At 48.1% G+C, this 21,234-nt stretch overlaps 1 protein-coding gene across 3 annotated transcripts in view; it reads left to right on the top strand.

Annotated features, from left to right (window-relative positions):
• Nucleotides 1–20,995, top strand: part of srbd1 (S1 RNA binding domain 1) — a 46,745-nt gene extending 25,750 nt beyond the window's left edge. For 2 of the 3 annotated variants that reach the window (XM_076974926.1, XM_076974925.1), the window contains exons 16-21: nucleotides 2,218–2,271; nucleotides 9,749–9,855; nucleotides 11,167–11,334; nucleotides 11,555–11,695; nucleotides 18,144–18,328; nucleotides 20,375–20,995. In XM_076974926.1, the coding sequence (XP_076831041.1) occupies nucleotides 2,218–2,271; nucleotides 9,749–9,855; nucleotides 11,167–11,334; nucleotides 11,555–11,695; nucleotides 18,144–18,328; nucleotides 20,375–20,667 (948 nt within the window). In that variant the 3' untranslated portion in view covers nucleotides 20,668–20,995. The remainder of the gene's footprint in view (nucleotides 1–2,217; nucleotides 2,272–9,748; nucleotides 9,856–11,166; nucleotides 11,335–11,554; nucleotides 11,696–18,143; nucleotides 18,329–20,374) is intronic. The other variant, XM_076974927.1, reaches the window with a different exon arrangement.
• Nucleotides 20,996–21,234: the final 239 nt, after the last annotated feature.

The raw sequence follows: 21,234 nt of genomic DNA, 5'->3' as shown, positions 1-21,234 counted from the left end.
TATGCCCCCGTGTGTCTTATGCCCCCGTGTGTCTTATGCCCCCGTGTGTCTTATACCCCCGTGTGTCTTATACCCCCGTGTGTCTTATGCCCCCGTGTGTCTTATGCCCCCGTGTGTCTTATGCCCCCGTGTGTCTTATGCCCCCCGTGTGTCTTATACCCCCGTGTGTCTTATGCCCCCCTGTGTCTTGTGCCCCCGTGTGTCTTATGCCCCCCTGTGTCTTATGCCCCCCGTGTGTCTTATACCCCCGTGTGTCTTATGCCCCCGTGTGTCTTATGCCCCCGTGTGTCTTATACCCCCGTGTGTCTTATACCCCCGTGTGTCTTATACCCCCGTGTGTCTTATGCCCCCGTGTGTCTTATACCCCCGTGTGTCTTATACCCCCGTGTGTCTTATGCCCCCGTGTGTCTTATGCCCCCGTGTGTCTTATGCCCCCGTGTGTCTTATGCCCCCCGTGTGTCTTATACCCCCGTGTGTCTTATGCCCCCCTGTGTCTTGTGCCCCCGTGTGTCTTATGCCCCCCTGTGTCTTATGCCCCCCGTGTGTCTTATACCCCCGTGTGTCTTATGCCCCCGTGTGTCTTATGCCCCCGTGTGTCTTATGCCCCCGTGTGTCTTATACCCCCGTGTGTCTTATGCCCCCGTGTGTCTTATGCCCCCCGTGTGTCTTATGCCCCCGTGTGTCTTATACCCCCGTGTGTCTTATGCCCCCCGTGTGTCTTATGCCCCCCGTGTGTCTTATGCCCCCGTGTGTCTTATGTCCCCGTGTGTCTTATGCCCCCGTGTGTCTTATACCCCCGTGTGTCTTATGCCCCCGTGTGTCTTATACCCCCGTGTGTCTTATGCCCCCGTGTGTCTTATGCCCCCGTGTGTCTTATACCCCCGTGTGTCTTATGCCCCCGTGTGTCTTATGCCCCCGTGTGTCTTATGCCCCCCTGTGTCTTATGCCCCCGTGTGTCTTATACCCCCGTGTGTCTTATACCCCCGTGTGTCTTATGCCCCCGTGTGTCTTATACCCCCGTGTGTCTTATGCCCCCGTGTGTCTTATGCCCCCGTGTGTCTTATACCCCCGTGTGTCTTATGCCCCCGTGTCTTATGCCCCCGTGTGTCTTATGCCCCCGTGTGTCTTATGCCCCCGTGTGTCTTATACCCCTGTGTGTCTTATGCCCCCGTGTGTCTTATGCCCCCCTGTGTCTTGTGCCCCCGTGTGTCTTATACCCCCGTGTGTCTTATGCCCCCGTGTGTCTTATGCCCCCCTGTGTCTTATGCCCCCGTGTGTCTTATACCCCCGTGTGTCTTATGCCCCCCTGTGTCTTGTGCCCCCGTGTGTCTTATACCCCCGTGTGTCTTATGCCCCCGTGTGTCTTATGCCCCCCTGTGTCTTGTGCCCCCGTGTGTCTTATACCCCCGTGTGTCTTATGCCCCCGTGTGTCTTATGCCCCCCTGTGTCTTGTGCCCCCGTGTGTCTTATGCCCCCGTGTGTCTAATGCCCCCTGTGTTTTAAGCAAAGCCCTTTCCACCTAAAACGCTTGTCAACTTCCCAGGTTTTCCCATCTCAAATCACATATTACATCCTCATACAGAGAATACCTGCTGGACTGTGTGAACTGCCACTCATTCACCTGCACATGTACGCGGACACACACACACACACACACACACACACACACACACACACACACACACACACTACATGCTCAGAGGCTGTGCAGACACACACACACAAACACCACACACACACACACACAAACCCACACACACACACACGTGCACGTACGCACACACACAGACACACACACACACACAAACACACACACGTGCAAACACACACACACACACACACACACACACACACACACACACACACACACACACACACACACACACACACACACACACTCTGTGTGCGCTGTAGGGCACCAGCGCCTCCACTCCGTGTTCTGGAGAGGGTTACGCTCTCTCACTGTGTGTGTGTTATGATGTTCCCTTGAAAACACACACGTCTGTCAGCGGCCAGTGTTTATTTACCTCGTCACATGATCTGGGGAGGGAGAAGCATCATGAGGCCCCCCCCCCGCCCCGCCCTGCCATGCTGAGTGATTGGGGGGGGGGGGGGGGGGGGGTGTACGTGCACGCGCACCAGGGTGTGTGTGGTTTGGGGGGGTCACATGCACGCGCAGCAGGTCAGCAGAGAGTGACTTTTGTTTTCTGTTCTCAGTATAAGACGATCCTCATGTTACTTCTGCTGAAGACCTCCGTGTCTCCATTTGACGTGAGTATCGTTACGTCTTCTGGGAGGCAGTCAGTGCAGTAAGGGCTCGGTCTCCTGCACAAAATGGGCTAACAGCCATAATTATATATTTTAATTAAACAAATGTTGCTCAACACATTAACGTAATGTTCTGTGTTACCTGTTACTCGTGTTACCTGCGCATCTGGAAATAGCAATCTGGGTTCATGACTCTACTGTGGTTCTGAATGTCTGTCAATCTGGAGAGCTGTCAGTCACTCAGTGGAGGTGGGACCTCTTGTGTTTTGGTTTATGTAGTGTGCTGTCACTCAGAGGGAGGGACTACCCCCCCACCCCCCCCCCCCCCCCCCCCAGCTGCTCCCACAGGGCACATTTTACCCATTCTACCCAGCTGTGTGGGAAAACGCCCCGTGTGTTCATATACAGCTCTGGGAACGATCTGATCCGTCACTCTCTTGGAAGCCCTTCATGCTAAAGTTTTGTGCCTTTAAATCTGTGAACATTTTAGGCCTTAATTTTATTAACAATGTAATTGTATAAGTAGACATTTAATAATGTTGGGATTAACATGACTTTTAAAAATGTAGAAAAGGAAAAGCATTGCTCACATTATAATGCAAAAATGTGCTCATCTAAGAGTTTTAGCTCATCATTTGAATATGAACTCAGTCACTGGTATCAGCAAATTATTATGTAGCTCCAGGCGTGATTTTGCAGGAAGGCTGTTTGATGTGCAGACAGGAGTGTTGGTGTGAGCTCGGAGCGTCTCTCAGAACGATCTTTGAGGTTTCCTGTGGGTGTTTAGGCAGGTTTTACTGTGGCACAGGTTAAAAAGAGCTTAATCTACCTGATCCTGTGATGTCACACCATGAATAGCCTCTGTTTTTTTTGGTAATGGATCTTTTTGATTTGCTTCCTGTCGGAGTCCACGTCTCCCACGGGCGCAGAGAGGCAGGTGAGCTGACAGGAGTTTGAGGATGAAGATGAGGGTTGATGGATGACTTCTGGCCTCGTGTAGCGTGGGAACTTGATGGAAGGAGACGTCTTGTTCATCTTTCTCTTCGGTCTGCTGTTGTTTTGTCTGTTTTGACTGTTGAGTGTTCTGGTTAAGCCCCAATGTTGGTCATTGAAGTCACCCACAATACTTCAATCATCACTACACGGCAGGCTAGGCATTATACACCCAAACATACTACACTACTACATACTACACCCAAACATACTACATACATGTGTAACAGCCATAAGTACCATTAATGAAAACTGTCTGTAGAATGCTTTGCAATTTCTATTGGATTTACATTTTTTACATTTTACGGCATTTGGCAGACGCCCTTATCCAGAGCGACTTACATTTTTATCTCATTTTGTTATACAAGTGAGCAATTGAGGGTTAAGGGCCTTGCTCAGGGGCACCTCAGTCATGGCCTCAGGTCTGGGAATCGAACCCACGACCCTCCGGTCACAAGACCAGTTCCCTAACCACAGGACCATGACTGCCCGGATGAATTGGATTGGACGAAACCCTTTGAGCTGTATTATACATGACCATAAAATAATAATGGGTAAATGGGTAGCAAGTATAGTATTTCAAGACTTTTAGGAATAATTAGGAATTATTGCTCTTTATTTCAAGGGTCTTAACTATATCTAAAAATAGGTTACCAACATTGTTTATGTTGCTTCGCATTTATCATTCTCATTATCACTTAGGTTTTTCAATTATGCAGAGGACTAACTTCATAATAGTTTGCCTCATACAAAATAAATATGAAGGTAATTGGGATACACATCGTTTCTCATGTCCAGAGTGAATGTTGACATGTATAAGAAAAACACTGCAGCCATGTTGATGTGAAGTGATTCTCTCACAATGTCCAGTGGAGCTAAATGGACGTAGACGTCTAATCCCAGAGCATAAACGCGTCGTCTGAGGGGCCGTGCCATCGTGTCTGATTTATTTCTTCTATGTGCTGTCCAACAGCGGGCTAGCTAAGCATCTGTCAACTACTAGCGCCTCTTAGGACACGTAGCTTTGAGGGTTTGTAACGCTTCCTTATCATCACATTTATAATAACGGCTCCTTATATCTTGATGGTGACGTGTGTACCTGCGTGGCATGCCGTCACACCCTATAGGTTGGATCAGAACTTGTCACCTTGACCAGGTCTTTGTGGTGTGGCAGTGTGCTTCTGGAGAGGGGGCGTGTCAAACGTGGATGATGTGCGGGAGGCGGTTGGTGGTAGTGAGTCCTGTCTGGGAGTCCTGTCTGTGCCCTGTCCCGTCTGTCCTGAGCCTCTTGTCAGGATGAGCTCAGCTGTTTTCTGCTCTTCTGTATTTGATTCTTTCATGTTGTGCTGAAAGTGCAGGTCTCTGGTTACACAGGGAAAGGCTACGGAGGGATAGGGACCCCCCCCCCCCCCCCCGTCAAACGTCTTTTGTGTGTTCAGCTCTCAGGGAAGTGTGTTTTCAGAGCCTGCAGCTGGTTAGATTCACACTGGAGCGTGAGGGAGAGGAGAGTGAGAGACTGATTGACATCTTAGAACGGCAGATTTTCGCGAGAAAGCTGTTAACTGTGCCGAGTGTGGACAGAAACACTTTGTTCTGGCACTGGTGCCCATCCAAACCAAGCAGGGCCTCGCACCTGAATTTAATCTGTATATGTGTGTGTGTGTGTGTGTGTGTGTGCGTGTGTGCGTGTGTGCGTGTGTGCGTGTGTGCGTGTGTGTGTGTGTGTGAGAGAAAGAGAGAGAGAGAGAGAGAGAGAGAGAGAGAAGGCTGTAGGCTGTAAGCAAGAGTGTGTTCAATGTGTTAGTGGTGGGCTCTTGCATTGCTTGTCTTGGTGTTGAATCTGTGTGTTCAGGAGCTGCATGGACCCCCCCAACCCCCCCGCTGCTTGTCTTAGTCCCAGATGCTCTAATTGAGTTTGGGTTGTTTTGTCTTCCGTGTTGCCACTCTGTAAAGCCCATGTCAAAGCTCAGCCATCAGTCTCCTGTCCCACTGTGGACGAGGAACAGAGGGGGGGGTCCACGTGTGTGTGTGTGTGTGTGTGTGTGTGTGTGTGTGTGTGTGTGTGTGTGTGTGTGTGTGTGTGTGTCACAGCGTCAGCCGATTGAGATTGCAGTGGAGATGCTTTAAATGTTGTAGGCCACGGCGTCTAGAAGGTCAGGAGAATACTTCTAAACACAACTGGATAATGGAGTTGCCCATTCAACTGCCAATACTGACACTTTCTTCATTAGGGACAGTAGATGTTTAATTCTTGCTTCCTGCACCACTGTAATCACAGGACTCGCCCCAAAGTGGCCCTATTTATAGTCCCGGTGCTGATCACTCGGGACTGATGTGTCTTTAATATCTTTACGTGCGTCCTCCTGACTGAGCCAGTGAGCCCACCAGCACACACGGGTCACTGCCAGTCCTCTCACTCCACTGTGTGCCGTTCCTGTGAGTTTTTTCTCTCGGTGCGTGAGTGCTAATATTCACAGTGGGGGCGTCCCACCTCATAAATTAGCGTTCCGCTGCACACAACTCCCTGAAACTGACTTTAAAAATAGTTTGGGGGCCGCTGTGATTGATGGTGTCCTAATGAGAGAGCATTCCTGAGCTGGAGCTCAAAGGGGCCGGAGGCGACACTTTCCGGGTGTCTTCCTCTGGAAGTCTACCCAGGGACTGTGAGAACGTTTTCTCCATCCGCGCCTGGGGCCCTCCGCAGACGCACGGCTGCCAAGCAGTCGAACGCTAACCCCAGGGTTAGGGCGCAACTGTATGGGAAGCCATCCACACACATCTCAGGTTGCGTTCCTGCATGGCGGAGCTGCAGCGTTTTGTATGTTAAGAACTGTGAAATACTGGTTGTTCTTTGTGGAAAGTCCCTTGGGGGTGTTGAAGGATTGATGATGTGCTGTCAGTGACTTGCTGGTAAAAACTGTCTCTAAAAGTGTCTCAAATAGTGATGGTGTATCAAAGATCAGTGTGATATTGCTATGGTGGGTCACATGCTGTTCATTGGCCTATGAAACATAAAAACACACACACCCACACACACACACACACACACACCCATATATACTTTATGTATTTGTGTGTGTGATATAACACGTGGAAAAACTTAAAGGAAAAAAAAGTCTTAAAATCTCAGACATGAGGTCCCAGAACTTTGGTATGGTCTCAGAAATGACTCCCAGTGCTTCTGTATGGTCTCAAAAATGACTCCCAGCACTTCGGTATGTCTCAGAAATGACTCCCAGCATTTTGGTATGGTCTCAAAAATGACTCCCAGTGCTTCTGTATGATCTCAGAAATGACTCTCGGCTCTTCTATATGATCTCAGAAATGACTCCCAGCGCTCCTGTGTGGTCTGAAAATGACTCCCAGCGCTTCTGTATGGTCTCAAAAATGACTCCCAACACGTCTGTATGGTCTCTTTATGCTCACTCTTGCTCGCTTGCCTGCTGGTGAAATGCATTCCAAGCGCGTATTGGCATGGCTGTGATCTCTCTGAGGTTCAGGGGCAGTGTGGGAGAGCGCGTGATGTTCTTTTACACGAGCACTTTCCCTTTCAATGGAAGTTGTTCTCGAGTGAACACCACCTATAAACTGTGTGGGATTACAGGTGTTTTCCAGTATGGTGGAGATGGCCTCAGGTATGCTCATAAATATTTTGCTATATTACCCCCCCCCCCCCCCCCCCCTTTGAAGGAGTTACTGTGTGGTCATTTTAAGATGTCAGTAGACCGCTGGAGTTGACTGGTGTAGTCACTCGACACAGTGCTATAGCTCATATAGCATTAAGTCACCCTTAACAACTTTTGTTTTTATAACTCTCAGACTCCCTCATCAGAGCTGGGGCATTACTGTCACTATTGCAGAGTGCAAACAATGACTAATATGGATTTATAGCGTCACAGACTTAAGGAAAAATGAAATCCATTGCTTGGTCTATGGCAGACACAGAAGCCTAGATACCAACCTGAAGTGTGTGTCAATTCCGTGGGAGTTTGTGCTCTATGAAGAATGTGTATTCATGTTGTCACTCCCTTCAGACGTGGTGGGGCATTATTTGTTGTTTGTGACACAGGAGCGTCCGGTATCGGTGTCGGTGTGGTGCTGTGATCCGCCTCTCCTTCCTCGCTCACTTTCTAACAGTCATACGGGTCCCTTCAGACTCTCTGTCTCCGGGCCTAGACCTGTTAGCTCTGTGGGTTCAGTCCACACTAGTTTGACTTGTGCAGCACCTATTTTCACCACTTCCTGTGTTCTGTGTCCGTTAACTCCTCCGACACCAGAACACGGAGACTGTGGGGGTTTGGGGGAAGACCGTAAATATGAGCAGCGTTGTGTGCCACTAGCCTCTTTATATGGGCATCACAAGCTTCTATAACAATAGAGATTTAACAATGTGCATTTATGAAATATCGTAATAGAATGGAGGCGTTCATTGTAACTAGATACATTTTGAGCTTGTTCTTCACAAAATGTAATGAGATTTATTAGCTAGGATACACAATGACTTGTTTTGGCATCTCCTGAGAACAGTTTAGAGGTGTTTATACTTTTCACCACGTCCCATAGACACACGTTCTAATGTTAGAGTTTGAAACTACTGGAAATGTCCGTTTTCAGGGACACTTTGAGTCTAATGTGAAGAGCCCTTAGTCAGCCATCAGTCAGCCGTGGTGATTCAATGTTTTTTTTTTTTAGCTATCAAGGAGACACTCAAATTCAAAAGGAACCTGTGAAATAAAATCAAATTTGAAAGCAATCTCTGATGTTTGCCAACTCCTCACTAAACACAACGTCTGCTCTGTGTCCTGTTTTTGAATTTCTCTGCCTCACATTAAGACCTCCACTGTTACCTACAAGCTGAAAGGAAGTTGAACCTACACTATCCCAACCTTTGCCTTTCCATGCAAAGTCCACAATAGAAGTTTGCCACATTTTCGATCCATATTCCTTCCATTCCGCTAGTAACGCCCTCTCAAAGTAAACCGTTGTATTTAAATATGCGAAAAAATATATTGACTGTGTCTTTGTTTATTATTCCTGCCCATTCCTGCGTTGGTCTGTGACCGTGTTTGTGTGCGCATTGGGGATTGAATGTATTTTTTATTATATTAGTTGTGAAAGTGCCGTAAGCTTCTCGTTCTGTTTAATAAAGTGAGTTTGTTTTTATTTATGCGAACACAATATTACGCTCAACCAAACCCTCAGGTAGCTTCAGACGACCAAAACACACAGATGGGCTGCAGATTCACCTCTGCCGTCTACACAAGCACTTCACACATCACATTGTTTGCAGGTATGAGGTGCCACACTTTTATATAGTTACTTCTGTTGGACGTCTCCCGAATGAAAGGGGTGATTACAGCATCTAGTGCTAAATCTCCCTCTGCTGTTCTCACTAGTCTGAATGGTTCATTTGATTGTGACTGTGATGTGTGTCATCGAGGACATCTGAATGTCTGAGAACGTGCTGAGAGAGGTTTGATGTCCACTTCATCACAAGAGCAGGGGAGCTGCTGTGGAATTAACACACTGGAGTTCCTTCACCACTGCTGGCGTTCTCCAGTGACACACGTTCAGGGTTTCGCTTGAAGTGGCACATTATGAAGTCTTGTGTCTTTTGTTGCTTTGTTTTTAAACCGTGCATGTTCTGATGCAGCCGGGGCCTTCTCTGTCCCTGCTGTATGTGGTCTGAACATGACCCAAGTCATCTGGTTCAGTACAGGAAGTGTCCAGAGAATTGTCTTCATGTTGGGCCTATACTGAAAAGAATAAGCGGATCTCTGTGTTACTACCAGGACCTTAACAACAGTAACATCTTCCATATGGTTACGTGTCCCTGTGTAATCGAAAGGCTGGTCAGAATTCTTCACTTGCTCCTAATTTTTGTCAGTTTTGGATTCTGCTCTGTGGTTTTTCTTTCCTTTGAATTCCATCTCTATGAAGAAAAAAGCCTGCAAAGTGTGAAAAGTTCGGTCGGATTAACTTTATCAATTCCCTGCGCTTAATGGAAAAGCCCTGTGAGCGAGCTTTGAAGTGTCACGGTGCGTTCCAGTAAAAACAGGCTGGAAACTCCTCTCCGTCTCTCTGGAGGCGAAGCCGTCCGCACTCTGTTGTCTCTGCTCTCAGACCGACTCAAAGACCGCAAGATGTTCCGGGTTGGAGCCGTCGGTGGCACCACAGTGGTCTGCTGAAGAGACTTTCATTTGGAGTGTGACTGACAGGACTGAATAGACCTCAGATTACTGCCCTGCGTAGTTATAAATGCAACCGTTGAGTTATTAATTGGTAACTAGGCTGTGGGCTGAGATGTAGAAATATATTTTTGCATATGTAGTTGTGCATATGTAGCTCTAACCAGTCAAGAAAGATGTAAACGAATCTCCTAAATACTGAACATGCCTCCCTACATTCTTCTTAAAGGCGACCTTACTCCGAACACGTTCACACGCGTATACACGTACGTAAAACCAGGTCTGTCTCCCTTTTCCAGCACGACGTGACGCAGAGTTTGCTGAGGGCAGCGTTGGACGGCGTGGTGCAGGAGTGCGTGAGCTTCGTGGGAGTGGACGTCAACATCTGCTCCGAGACGCTGATGAGGTACCAGCTAAATAGTTTCCAGCAGCCGTCACAACATGGCAACTTCACACCGGCCTTTCCACTACAGCTCAACACTGTTTAGTCTGACACCCCACTCGGGCCACACCAGACTACCATCGTACACACACACACACACACACACACACACACGCACGTCATTTTGCACAATTATGCTCTCACGTGCACTCACGCAAGCCCAGCTTGTGGTTACAGAATTCCTCTTTTAGACACGTTCCCACACCAATTTTGGAAGCATTCTTCAATGACGGAGATTCTCACAAGTGGACGTTCTATCATGCACAGATGCTTCAGTGATCGTGACGTTTTATTCTGTATTTGCTGTCTTCAGAGACGTAAACCTGTGCTTATGAATATCCTGACAGGCTCAGATACACGCGGGATATCTGATATACTCATGGACATGAGTTTGGAGGTAGCCGAATTGAATTAGTATACAAAAATTCATCAAGTTGTCATTTTGACAAAAACACACACGGGCTACACACACACAATGATGCACACACTGCACCACACATTAGGAAATGTGCAATAAATACACAGTGTTGAAACACTGATTTTACTGAGGATTGCAAAACTCATCATACTGGATCTGAAAACTGTATTATGTCAAACGCCAGAAGTGGTCAAGTGTGAGCCCGCAGAGATCAGGTCATCTGTTTACCTGACTTTAAATGAGCTCTGTGCTTCAGATCTCCATATGCTCACACTCTCGACATGTTCACGCTTCCAGTATTCAGGCCTTATTTATAAGTGATGACATACTATGTTTATATAGCTGCTTTGGGGAGAGGCGTCACTTTAAATTGCCCATGCTATGTCACCAAAAGCGTTCAAAGCCTGCCTGTTTTGTATGAAAAGGTCACAAAGATTATGAGATCTTGGGAAAACCTTTTGGTCACTCTGGAAAATGTTCTCCGTATTTGTATTAATCTTTCACACCTGAAAATGTAAGGATCAGGGTAGTATGAAGTAGATTTTCCATGCTGTTTGGTGGACATTCAAAGCAGACGTTTGCTCAGGTAAAAAGGGGGGTATTGACATCTGAGCCAATGACTCATACTAAAAACAAGCAGGCGTTTGCAGTTAGAAGGTAAGACCTGAGAGGCTGCTGCCCACCGAGTGTTGATGGGCATTCGAATCGTTATTGCGATGGCTGTTCTTAACCTTTTTTTTTGGGGGGGGGGGGGATAAGGATTTATAGTAACTGCTGAAAAGGCTGTTGTAGGCAGCGTTGGAGAGGAAGTGTGTGCCCCGTGTGAAGCTGTGAGCGTCTGGCCGTGTGCTCGGCAGGCACGTGGCTGGTCTGAACGCGTCCCGGGCGCGCAGCGTGGTGGAGTGGAGAGAGAAGAACGGGCCCTTTCTCAACCGTGAGCAGCTGAAGCTGGTCAAAGGCCTCGGCCCCAAGAGTTTCCAGCAGTGTGCCGGCTTCGTCCGGATCAACCCGGAGAGCGTGCACAGGTACCACAACGCTGGATCAACCCGGCCGGCCTTCTCCTGGTTTATTGGAGTGAATGCTTACTCAAAAACAAATGTGTCATTTATCCACATGCATTATGTGTGTCGGGCTCTGTAACGTGATGTGATGAGCGTCCTGTCAGGTTCTCTGAATCATCCCTTGATCTCTTGATGGATTTTCTACTACAATGCCTTGATTTTCTGTTTTCTCTCGCTCCTCTAGTTATGCCTCAGGTAGCAACGTGGACTCTACACCTGCCAAGAAGCCTGCAGCTCAGAAGAACAAAGCCAAAGGCGTCTCCAACCAGCCGAACCCACTGGATCAGACCTGCATACACCCAGAGTCCTACAGCCTGGCCATGAGGTCAGAGCAAAGCTGCGTCTGATCACACACGCTTGCAGGAACGCTCCTCTTGATAGCCTGGACCGTGTGAGGACCCGGAGTCGGTTGGCACGTCCGAGTTGGAGCGTGTGTGTGTGTGTGTGTGTGTGTGTGTGTGTGTGTGTGTGTGTGTGTGTGTGTGTGTGTGTGTGTGTGTGTGTGTGTGTGTGTGTGTAGGGTGAGGATGCATGAGGTCTCTTAGTGCAGGCCCTGCTCATCTGAAGAGCACACTGAGCATGTGCGTCTGATGCTGTCTGAATGGGAGCTTTGCCTGCAGCTGTGTGTACCAGCCGCTTTTGACTGCTCCTGTCTGACACTCGCGATGCCCGTTGCCAGGGGAGGCGTCTGTTCGGAAGCTGCTAGATTTGGGTTCAGGACAGCTGCACGTCGTGGCCAAACGAACGTGTCCGTGTCGGTGTGTGGGGGATGAGATGAGCTGCATGTGAATCACACGGACACCGCGGCTACAGTGAGGACGTGTACTTGAGTCTCTGGTGTAGGGAAGGAACTTTGTAAAGCCACAACGCAGGGTGCTGTTTCCACACGCTTCACCGCTGCACTTGGTCTGTATTTAACGTGTGTGCGCATTAGACGGGTGATGTAACACAGAACCGACAAACTGGTAGATGATCTTGGTGTGGAATGAAATTGACTATATGGTTTATTCTGGCAATACGTCTGCTTTCATTGTGGAAATTATTTTCTCATTATGGATTAATCCAAAACACTTTTACTTTTTTTTTATAAGAAAAATTCCTCCAGCTTACAGGAACATATACCATTACTGCTCCCCAGTGTGGGGGTGTCGCTTGTCCAGCCTGATCTGTCGTCGGAGGCGTCTGTGGAGGTTAGAGGTCTAATAAAGCCACTTAGGGGCAAGGAGAGGGGGAATAATCACCCTGTCACATCCTCCCTCTCCTTCTCCTTCTGTTTGTTTTCCTTTCTCTTCGTTCGGCTTCATTTCCCACTAAACCAGGCAGAAAAGACTCCCTTGCAGTCCGCTGTATTATCGACACACTCTATCGTTACCAAATGCTACGCTAATGGATGTTCTGTTGGACTCCGATTGTCAGTGTGAGCCCTGGACTGTTTTTCTTGGAAACGCTGGATTTGATTAAACACGGCCACCAGCAGCGCCGAGTTAGTAACGCTGCGCCCGGCAAATGTTGCGGACGTAAAACAAGAGTGTCTAGGGTGGAAATGGGGGTGTTGCTAATAAAGTGTGCCGAACGAGAGGCCGGGCGTTGGCCAGGCGTTGGACGTGAGTGCCTAATGATGCGGACAGGATGTCTGAACGATGGCTTTATAACGATGATGACAAGCTCGACAGATTCCCAACAATCCGCGGCCCATTTCTGCACCGCCGGCATCAGTCTGGTCTGTCCTGCTCGGTCTGTAATTCATTTAATTATGAATTAGGGGTCTTAATTCCCCCTGACGTTATTGGACACAGACGACCCCTCTGTCCCCCGTCCCCCCGCCCCGTCCCGGTCTCCTCCCCGTCTGCCTCGCCACTTAAATAAAACGGTTAACGCAAGTTTGCGATCCCGCGGAAATCGGCCCGTTCTCCGGCAGGCCGGCACCAGGAACGGGGCCTGTCCGCGGGCGGTGCAGGAGCAGATATTGGTGTGGACAGGGGGCTGAAACCGGACACAGGACGGGCCCGTGCGGGCGTGCTCTCACCCTCCCCTGTGCTGGGAGTGTTCGCCACGGCCGCTCCGAGAAGCGTGGGCCACCGGGCCGTAATGGGCGATCGTGTTGCTCTAATGTGATGAACCTGATACCCTTAGTCCCACCACTGGGAACCACTTCCCACACACACAAGTGCACGTATACACACACTGGCATGCTCGCACACACACACACACACACACACACACACACATGCGCGTGCACGCACACAAACATGTATGTACACAGATCCTGTGCTGTTGACCTCCTGGTGGGGGTCACTTCTAACGGAAGGTGTGTCCTTGCCTAAAGGATCAGACTAGCGCACCAGAGGGGGACGTGTGTTTTGGTTTCTATTGAGGCGTCCCCGTGAGAATTGTGGCTAGCATTCAAATGGCTACATATGAATAGATTATTTGAATTGCAAAACACCGTATGAGATATGAGATTATTGACCTTGTTTTAGCAGGCGTTGAGGGACGTGAATGTGAGGAAAATTACTCTGGTCAGACCATCAGTGACCACAACAGAACAGTATCACTGTGTAGCTGGTGCTAAGTCAAAAACAGATGAAGCAGAAAAGATGAATATTTGGAGTAAAACAATGATTCATATAGAATAATGGCCATCTGGAAAAACACTGACCCATTTTATCGGTCTCTCGTTTTTATTGCATTAATGCTGAGCATATTTGCTGGACTTTGGTAGATGTTTGGGGCTGTTTCTGTTGGTGCCTGGAGCGGTGTATCAGTATTGGGAGTGTATCGGCCGAGGGCAGAGCGTGCGTTAGCCACACACGCTGACGCTACCGTCCCGGCTCAGGGGGGTGAAGGGCAGTGGTGTCCTGATGGCGGTTCTGGAGAGGCTCTGGCGGGGGGGCCACCCTGTGGCCTGCAGGACCCCCCCCCCCCCCCCCCCCCCCACGCCACCCTTCAGTCGAGCTGCTTTTCATTAGGGCCTCCTGGAGAAGCTCCGCTACGCTCCCCCCATCCTCCCCACACCCCCAAAACACAAACACACCAGGGGGAAACCGGAGCTGCAGGCCCGACGGACCGCCACTGCCCGCGCTTGCATGCGGGCTCTTCATAAATCACCCGGAGCGTGGCCCCCGGGGCCCCTCTGCTCCCCCCCTCCGCCACACGAGTCCCTGCAGTCCGCCCGGGCGCTGGTGAACGGCACAGACCCGGCTGGGCCGCCACAAGGGAGGATGTGTTGCGTGTGTGCGGTTGATTTTCAGGGAAGGTAAACGTAACCCTTCCTATAATATGATCCTTACTTACTGCGCTGCCGTGATTCCAGTCCTCCTGTCGGCGTGAGGTCGGGCTGGATGGAGGTCGCTGGATGGAGGTCGCTGGATGGAGGTCGCTGGACTCTAAATGTTCTGCTGAACTGGTTCATTGGTGGAGGTTTGATGTGAATCACCTTCCAGCCCAGCGAAGTGTCTGAAGAACAGACCAGTGTAGCGCCCTTATCCTGACACACACGTCTGAACTCGTCAGCGTATGAACGTCAGCTTCACCACCTCATAGTTCACACAAACACCACGTGGATTATTTTATCAGTAGACTTGGGCTGCTTGTGAGTTGATAGTGATTACAAAGTAAGCCTGAAGTCACACCTGTGCGCAAGTGTGTGTGTGTGTGTGTGTGTGTGTGTGTGTGTGTGTGTGTGTGTGTGTGTGTGTGTGTGTGTGTGTGTGTGTGTGTGTGTGTGTGTGTGCGTGGTAGTGTGTGTGTGTGTGTGTGTGTGCGCATGGTAGTGTGTGTGTGTGTGTGTGTGTGTGTGTGTGTGTGTGTGTGTGTGTGTGTGTGTGTGCGTGCAAGTGTGCATGGTAGTGTGCGTGGTAGTGTGTGTGTGGTTGTGTGTGTGGTTTTGTGTGTGTGTGTGTGTGTGTGTGGGTTTTTGCACAAGTATTTCAGTGTCCGTGCGGAACTGTGTCGCTGAATCCTGCAGGAAGTGGGCGGAGTCTGCGCCCACCTGTCCTGTCAGTCACAGGGAGGACAGCTGCGGTGGCTGGCTGGCGTCAGGCTGCCACGGCGATGGACATACATCAGCAGACAGACTCAGCAGTCCGTCCCCCCACACTGCATTCCAGCACAGACCCGGTCCCACATACCACAGACACCTCTGGACACACTGACCTCACACTCACTCCCAGCAACCCTGCTGTCTCACACACACACACACACACACACACACACTCACACACACACACCACACACAGACACACACACACACACACACACACACACACACACCACACACACACCACACACATTCACACACACACACACACACACACACACAGAAGTATATAAGGATTTGAAATTAAAGCTGGGGCAGTAGGGTGTGTGTGCGTAGGGTGTGTGTGTGGGGGGGGGGGGGGGGGGGGGGGAGACAGATAGTAAATATTCAGTTTTTAACATCTACTTAAACCTTCAAGTATTTAAAAGTGGTCTTTAAATTGGTCTGACGAAGGACGTCTGTTCGGAACGTCCTGTTTCATCGGAGACCTTGTGTCCTACATGGTGATGTTTACCACCTCTTCATCTTTAACTATGCTACACTGAAAATACGCCCTGGAATCTTTTTCAGCAATATAAGTAATGAGTTGCTCTCCTCCTGTCAGTGGGTGGTCATATCTTTTCCTCATCATGCTGTCGGCCAGTGTGCAGGGCCTCCAGCACTGGAGATTATTCCCCAAGTGCCCCAATTACCCCCGGGGCAATCTTGGTTTTAACCCTCCACATTCTCTCTCTTTCTTATTTCAGTCCATTGTATTTTTATTTTATTTATTTTTTAGTACAGCTTTTCTGTGTCTGGTTGGTTTGCCACACCAACTCCGTTTTATGAGCGCGTGGTGGTTTAATTCTCTCTGTCCATCTCTCTTCCTCCTTTTATGATCTCCCAACACACTCTGATGACGTCCCGGTGTCCCTGCTGTATGTCCTGGTGAGGTGGGACAGTGAGTTAATGTCCTTTTCCATGTTGGTGTTGACTTACATGTCATCGCTGTACAGTATGGGGCTAATGGTAGCTCTGCTCCTGAATATGTACCCGTACCCACTCACATTGATGATCTGAGGCCCTGAGAGGCCGCATATCTTGATAAACACCCCACTTGAAGGTCACCTGCACAGATGTCTGAGTTAGCTTCCAGTGTCCCACTGAGTTTTGGATGAGGACCTTTATTGACTTTGTGCAGGGCTAGACATTCAACGATCCACTTGGGTTTTGGGTATGTGGCATATGGACTATTCAAGCAGCGTTTAGGTTGGTCTGTCTGGTTTTGGACCTCTGCTGGGCGGCTCTGTCTGCCAGCAGATGGTGCTTTCAGCCTCCGGTGGCGTTTCCAATCCTAATCTGGGTCTTGCTCATGCAGTCACGCCTTCGTCTTGGTGGCTGGCACTCCAGGCTGGAGCGTGGATGTTGTGAACAGGCAGGTTCTCGGTCTGTAGTCGGATCATGTCCAGTGTTCTCCTGCCTTGTGTTGGCCAGTGTGGAGGGGACCTGGTAGTTAGCAGCTCGTTCATTTGCTAATTGGCCATGCAGACATGTATGTTTCTTCAGCCAATAGGCATGGAGTATGATGAGGCACAAAGGTATGATGGTGATTCACACCTTACGTCTCCAATTGTTCTTATTTTCTGGCCTTGTACTGTCTATTACAGTTATACAACTCTTGTACTGTCTATTACAGTTATACAACTCTTGTACTGTCTATTACAGTTATACAACTCTTCTAGAGCTCTGTCAGTTAGCCACTTCCATCAGAGTTGTCTTTATCTTTATCGTTTGACAATATTTGAGCGCTGAGTAAAATTTACAACGAATGCCAATGAGTTTTTCCAGCTCACCTTGTGGACGGTCCATTGGGTTGAGATCGGAGGAATGTGGAGTCAAGATATCGGGGCTGTCGGCCAAGAGAGTAATAAACTGTAAACTGGAGAAACCAAGAGATATATGCAAACCCAAAATAAATGCAAATAAACCCAGATAAACCTAAATAAATCCAATCCATGGAGGCCCATGTAAACACATCTCCTAGGACTTGATTCTAGTAAATACAAGTGTCCTAGGACTTGATTACATAAACATAAACATATTGCGTTTGTGGGGCACTGGAATTGGGATTAATCGTCCCGAGTACTTATCAAAGCAGTTACGGACATGGAACAGTAGTTCTTAGGTGGTTTTAATGTTATGGCTGATTCATGTGGGTATGGATATATATATATATATATATATATATATATATATATATATATATATATATATATATATATATAAGCACCTTGCACAGCTGATAAAGGACCTCTGCTCCAGCTGGGTGTGTTGGGCTTCGTTTGAGGCCCCACTAGTGGTCCTTTTTTTAATATACTTGCTAAGATGCCTGATTTATGGAAGGAGACAGAGTCTTCATTTCTGAGACCCTGGAGATCAGGATTTAGGGCATAATTAGTCTCACCTCTACTCCTCCTCTCCTCTCCTACTCTCCGCAATTCTGCCGTCCTGCCCCAGGCTGTGTTGGGTGGGGGCTGTCCAGCACGTGTGCTCGCCTCTGGGGAAGACTATTAAAAAGCCATTTATTAAGACAGCACCTCCCCTACACCCCGAGACTTCTCTGCCGAATTACACGGCCTCTAACGTGAGAGCCCCCATCTGTACCACGTCGCCCGCGTCACGCCGTGCGGTCCGTCGGCCGGTTCCTTGTTCTGCTCCTCGGTGCGATGTTCTCTTCTTCTGCGTGTTTCTCCAGGTTCCTGTCCCAGGTCGGTGGTGGCTTGGACGAGTTGGGCAGTGCTGAGCTCCGGCAGCGGGTTGAGGGCTGCGTTGGGAGTCGTGGTCTGGAGCCGTTGGCTCAGTCCCTCAACACGTGCCCGGAGACCCTGCAGATAGTTGTGGATGGCCTCACTCAGCCGCCTGGTTTTGACATCCGTCAGGGTAAGAAGGAACCCGCATCTCCCACAATGCCCTGCAATACAATCACACTGTACAGAGGTTTTGGTGAACCTGTTTATTTTTTAATATCTAATGGGAGGTGTACTCACTAAGAAAGGCTTACCGAGATAAACACAGATCATGGACAATATGCACAATAAAAGTCTCTAACACTCAGAACCTTATTATTATTGTTATTATTAATGGTTTATTATCATCACATCGTTCTGTGACAACAGACATTAGAAGCTGTGATACTCAACGGAGTATAGCAGCACCTCTTCAAGTAATGTTGCCTCTCACGCACACACGTGCACCCAAAAAAACTCACAGCTCTCAAAGACCAAAGGACTCTCCCTCCCATATGACCATAATTCAGACAGATTAAAGAGTCTTGTGTCTCCTGTCTGTCTGTCTGTTTCTCAGTGTCTTTGTCTGTCTCTCTTCTCTCTCTCTCTCTCTCTCTCTCTCTCTCTCTTCTCTCTCTCACTCTCTCTTCTCTCTCCTCTCTCTCTCTCTCTCTCTCTCTCTCTCTCTCTCCCTCTCTCTCTCTCTCTCTTCCTGATACTTGTCTGCTCTCTCCCCTGAGTGCGAGATCTGGGCGGTGCTCCAAGCGTTTGAAGTCTGTAATTTGGGGGAAGACCCGAGTTATTAAAGCAGTCCTACCGACAGATATATCATTAATGGGAGAAAGGCCTGCTTACGGAGAATAATGGCGTCCCAGTGGAGAAACCCCACCACCACTCTCACTACGTGAATAAAGTCGTGTGAACAACAAGCACCTATCCTGGTTTAACATTACCCTCCGTCATGTGAGACTGCACTGTTTTCCTAGCACAGTGGACAATAATGCAATGAGAATGATAATTATGTTCTTTGTAGGCACCAGGATCATAATTGAATTTAATGCTGTGAATTTTTTAAAGTAGGCTTAATACAGATTATTTAAGCAAGCTGTCTTGAACTTTTTTTTTAAACTTGTGTCGTAAAGTTTAATTCACTTTAGAGTGAATTGTAGTACTATACATGTGATTCTTTTACAATTTAAGATTTATACGAGTTCATAGAGCAGCCTAGAGAAATAGGCTTTCTACACCATCAGTGCATGCATCAGTGAATTTGAGAGCGAGAGACTTTTGTATTTCCATATTTGGGGAGCTGACTGTGACACTCTTCATTTAGGGTGATTTAACCATGGATCTGTCAAAGACGTCTTTTTTTTTTAGGTCTTTGAATTGCAGGCTGTATAACACACCTGAATATTTCTTGGGGAACATGTTTGAGTGTGAAGCGTCCTGCCCATTCCAATATACATTTACATTTGAACTGGGTTTGTTTAACATGTATGTACAGTCTGCTATATGTACGGCTACTGTGGTCATATCGGTAGGGCACGTGGTGTTTCAGGGCAGCCATGTGTCACTCGGATGTGTGCGGGTCGGGGCTCGGATGTGTGCGGGTCGGGGCTCGGATGTGTGCGGGTCGGGGCTCGGATGTGTGCGGGTCGGGGCTCGGTGTGTGCTGGTCGGGGCGACTTTGGAGACTGCTGGTTCAACCCCCCCCCCCCCCCCTTTCTCGGAGGCCTGATGAGCCACTCACTCCATCGCCAGCTGTAAAAATAGCTGCCATGTGAACTGCACGTTAGGTAAGGTGTCCCGGATAAGAATAATCAAAGATGAATGTTTCCTGGACCACTGAGAGCCTGCAGAGAGATGATGTTTATCTAAAAGTCCCTCCCAAAGAAAGTCTCCACAGAAGAGACTAAATTGATTCTGAGAGGAAGGTCCGAGCAGTTTGGAGGTAATTTCGTTTGTTGGAAGTAATTTTTTTTTCTGATCCTATTTGTAATGTAGGTTTGTGTGCGTCTAAGGTCAGCATTTTTGCTTTGACATGGAACAGATCATTTCAGATAGAGGAAGAGTTCTAGACAATTGGAAGACAACTGAAGCTTGAACTCATTTTGACATGGAGTTGTTCTCTCTGTCTTTTGCCTTCATCCTTTCACCTCTTTTCCACTTATTCTTTCTTCTATTCTTTTTGTCCTCTTAGACTTTGAGAAGGCGGACTTCAAGCAAGGTATTGTGTCCATGAGTGACCTCCAGAGGGGGACTGTTCTAACAGGACGTGTGGAAAACGCTGCTTTGTTTGGGGCGTTTGTGGACGTTGGAGTGGGTCGATCAGGTCTCATCCCAAAGCGCTACATCACTCCAGATAAACTGCCTCCTGACAAGAGGAGCAGCAGTCTAGTACTAGGACCAGGAGAACGGGTCGAAGTCCGGGTTTTAGACGTGGATCTTCAACGCAGTCGGATCACCTTGGACCTCATCAGGGTTCTCCGATAGAGATCCTTGAATCGAACAAAATCTCTGAAAAGTGCAAAGTGGCAGAAGGTTTCTTTTCAACTCGTAATCGTGAAGACTTTGAAAGGGGGAAATCATTCGTGATCAGGTTCACGTTGTATTTTTTCCCTTTGAAAGAATCGCACACGGTGGACCAGACTAATAAAAAAGTTACAATACACAAGTGCAAATGTTAGTTGGCTTACGTTATTTAGTCGATGAGTGTTTGGGATCTTTAACTTGTGATTTCAAGTTGAAGGATAATTCTAATGAATGATAATGCTGTAAACAAATGCCATAAAACTTTGCAATTAAAGTATACATACTTACAGTTTTATGTGTATGTGCATTGGTATGTTTTACCAGGTTCATGTTAAACTTGCATATTGTAACTGATAACTAGTAATAATAGATATAGCAGGTATCTAATTTTTGAAGATCACTGACATTTATCAGTCAAGAATATTTACATTTTGCAGTGAAATCTCCCTTATGCAGTAAACATGTTTTGCACAGAGCTTGTTAAAATCCCTTTATGCATGCATTTGTTTTTAAGTTCCTAGGAATAGA

The sequence above is a fragment of the Brachyhypopomus gauderio genome, chromosome 15 (assembly GCF_052324685.1).
Source record: "Brachyhypopomus gauderio isolate BG-103 chromosome 15, BGAUD_0.2, whole genome shotgun sequence".
Classification (NCBI taxonomy): Eukaryota; Metazoa; Chordata; class Actinopteri; order Gymnotiformes; family Hypopomidae; genus Brachyhypopomus; species Brachyhypopomus gauderio.
The sequence above is the reverse complement of the archived record's forward strand: the minus strand, read 5'-3'. Positions and strand labels throughout refer to the sequence as shown.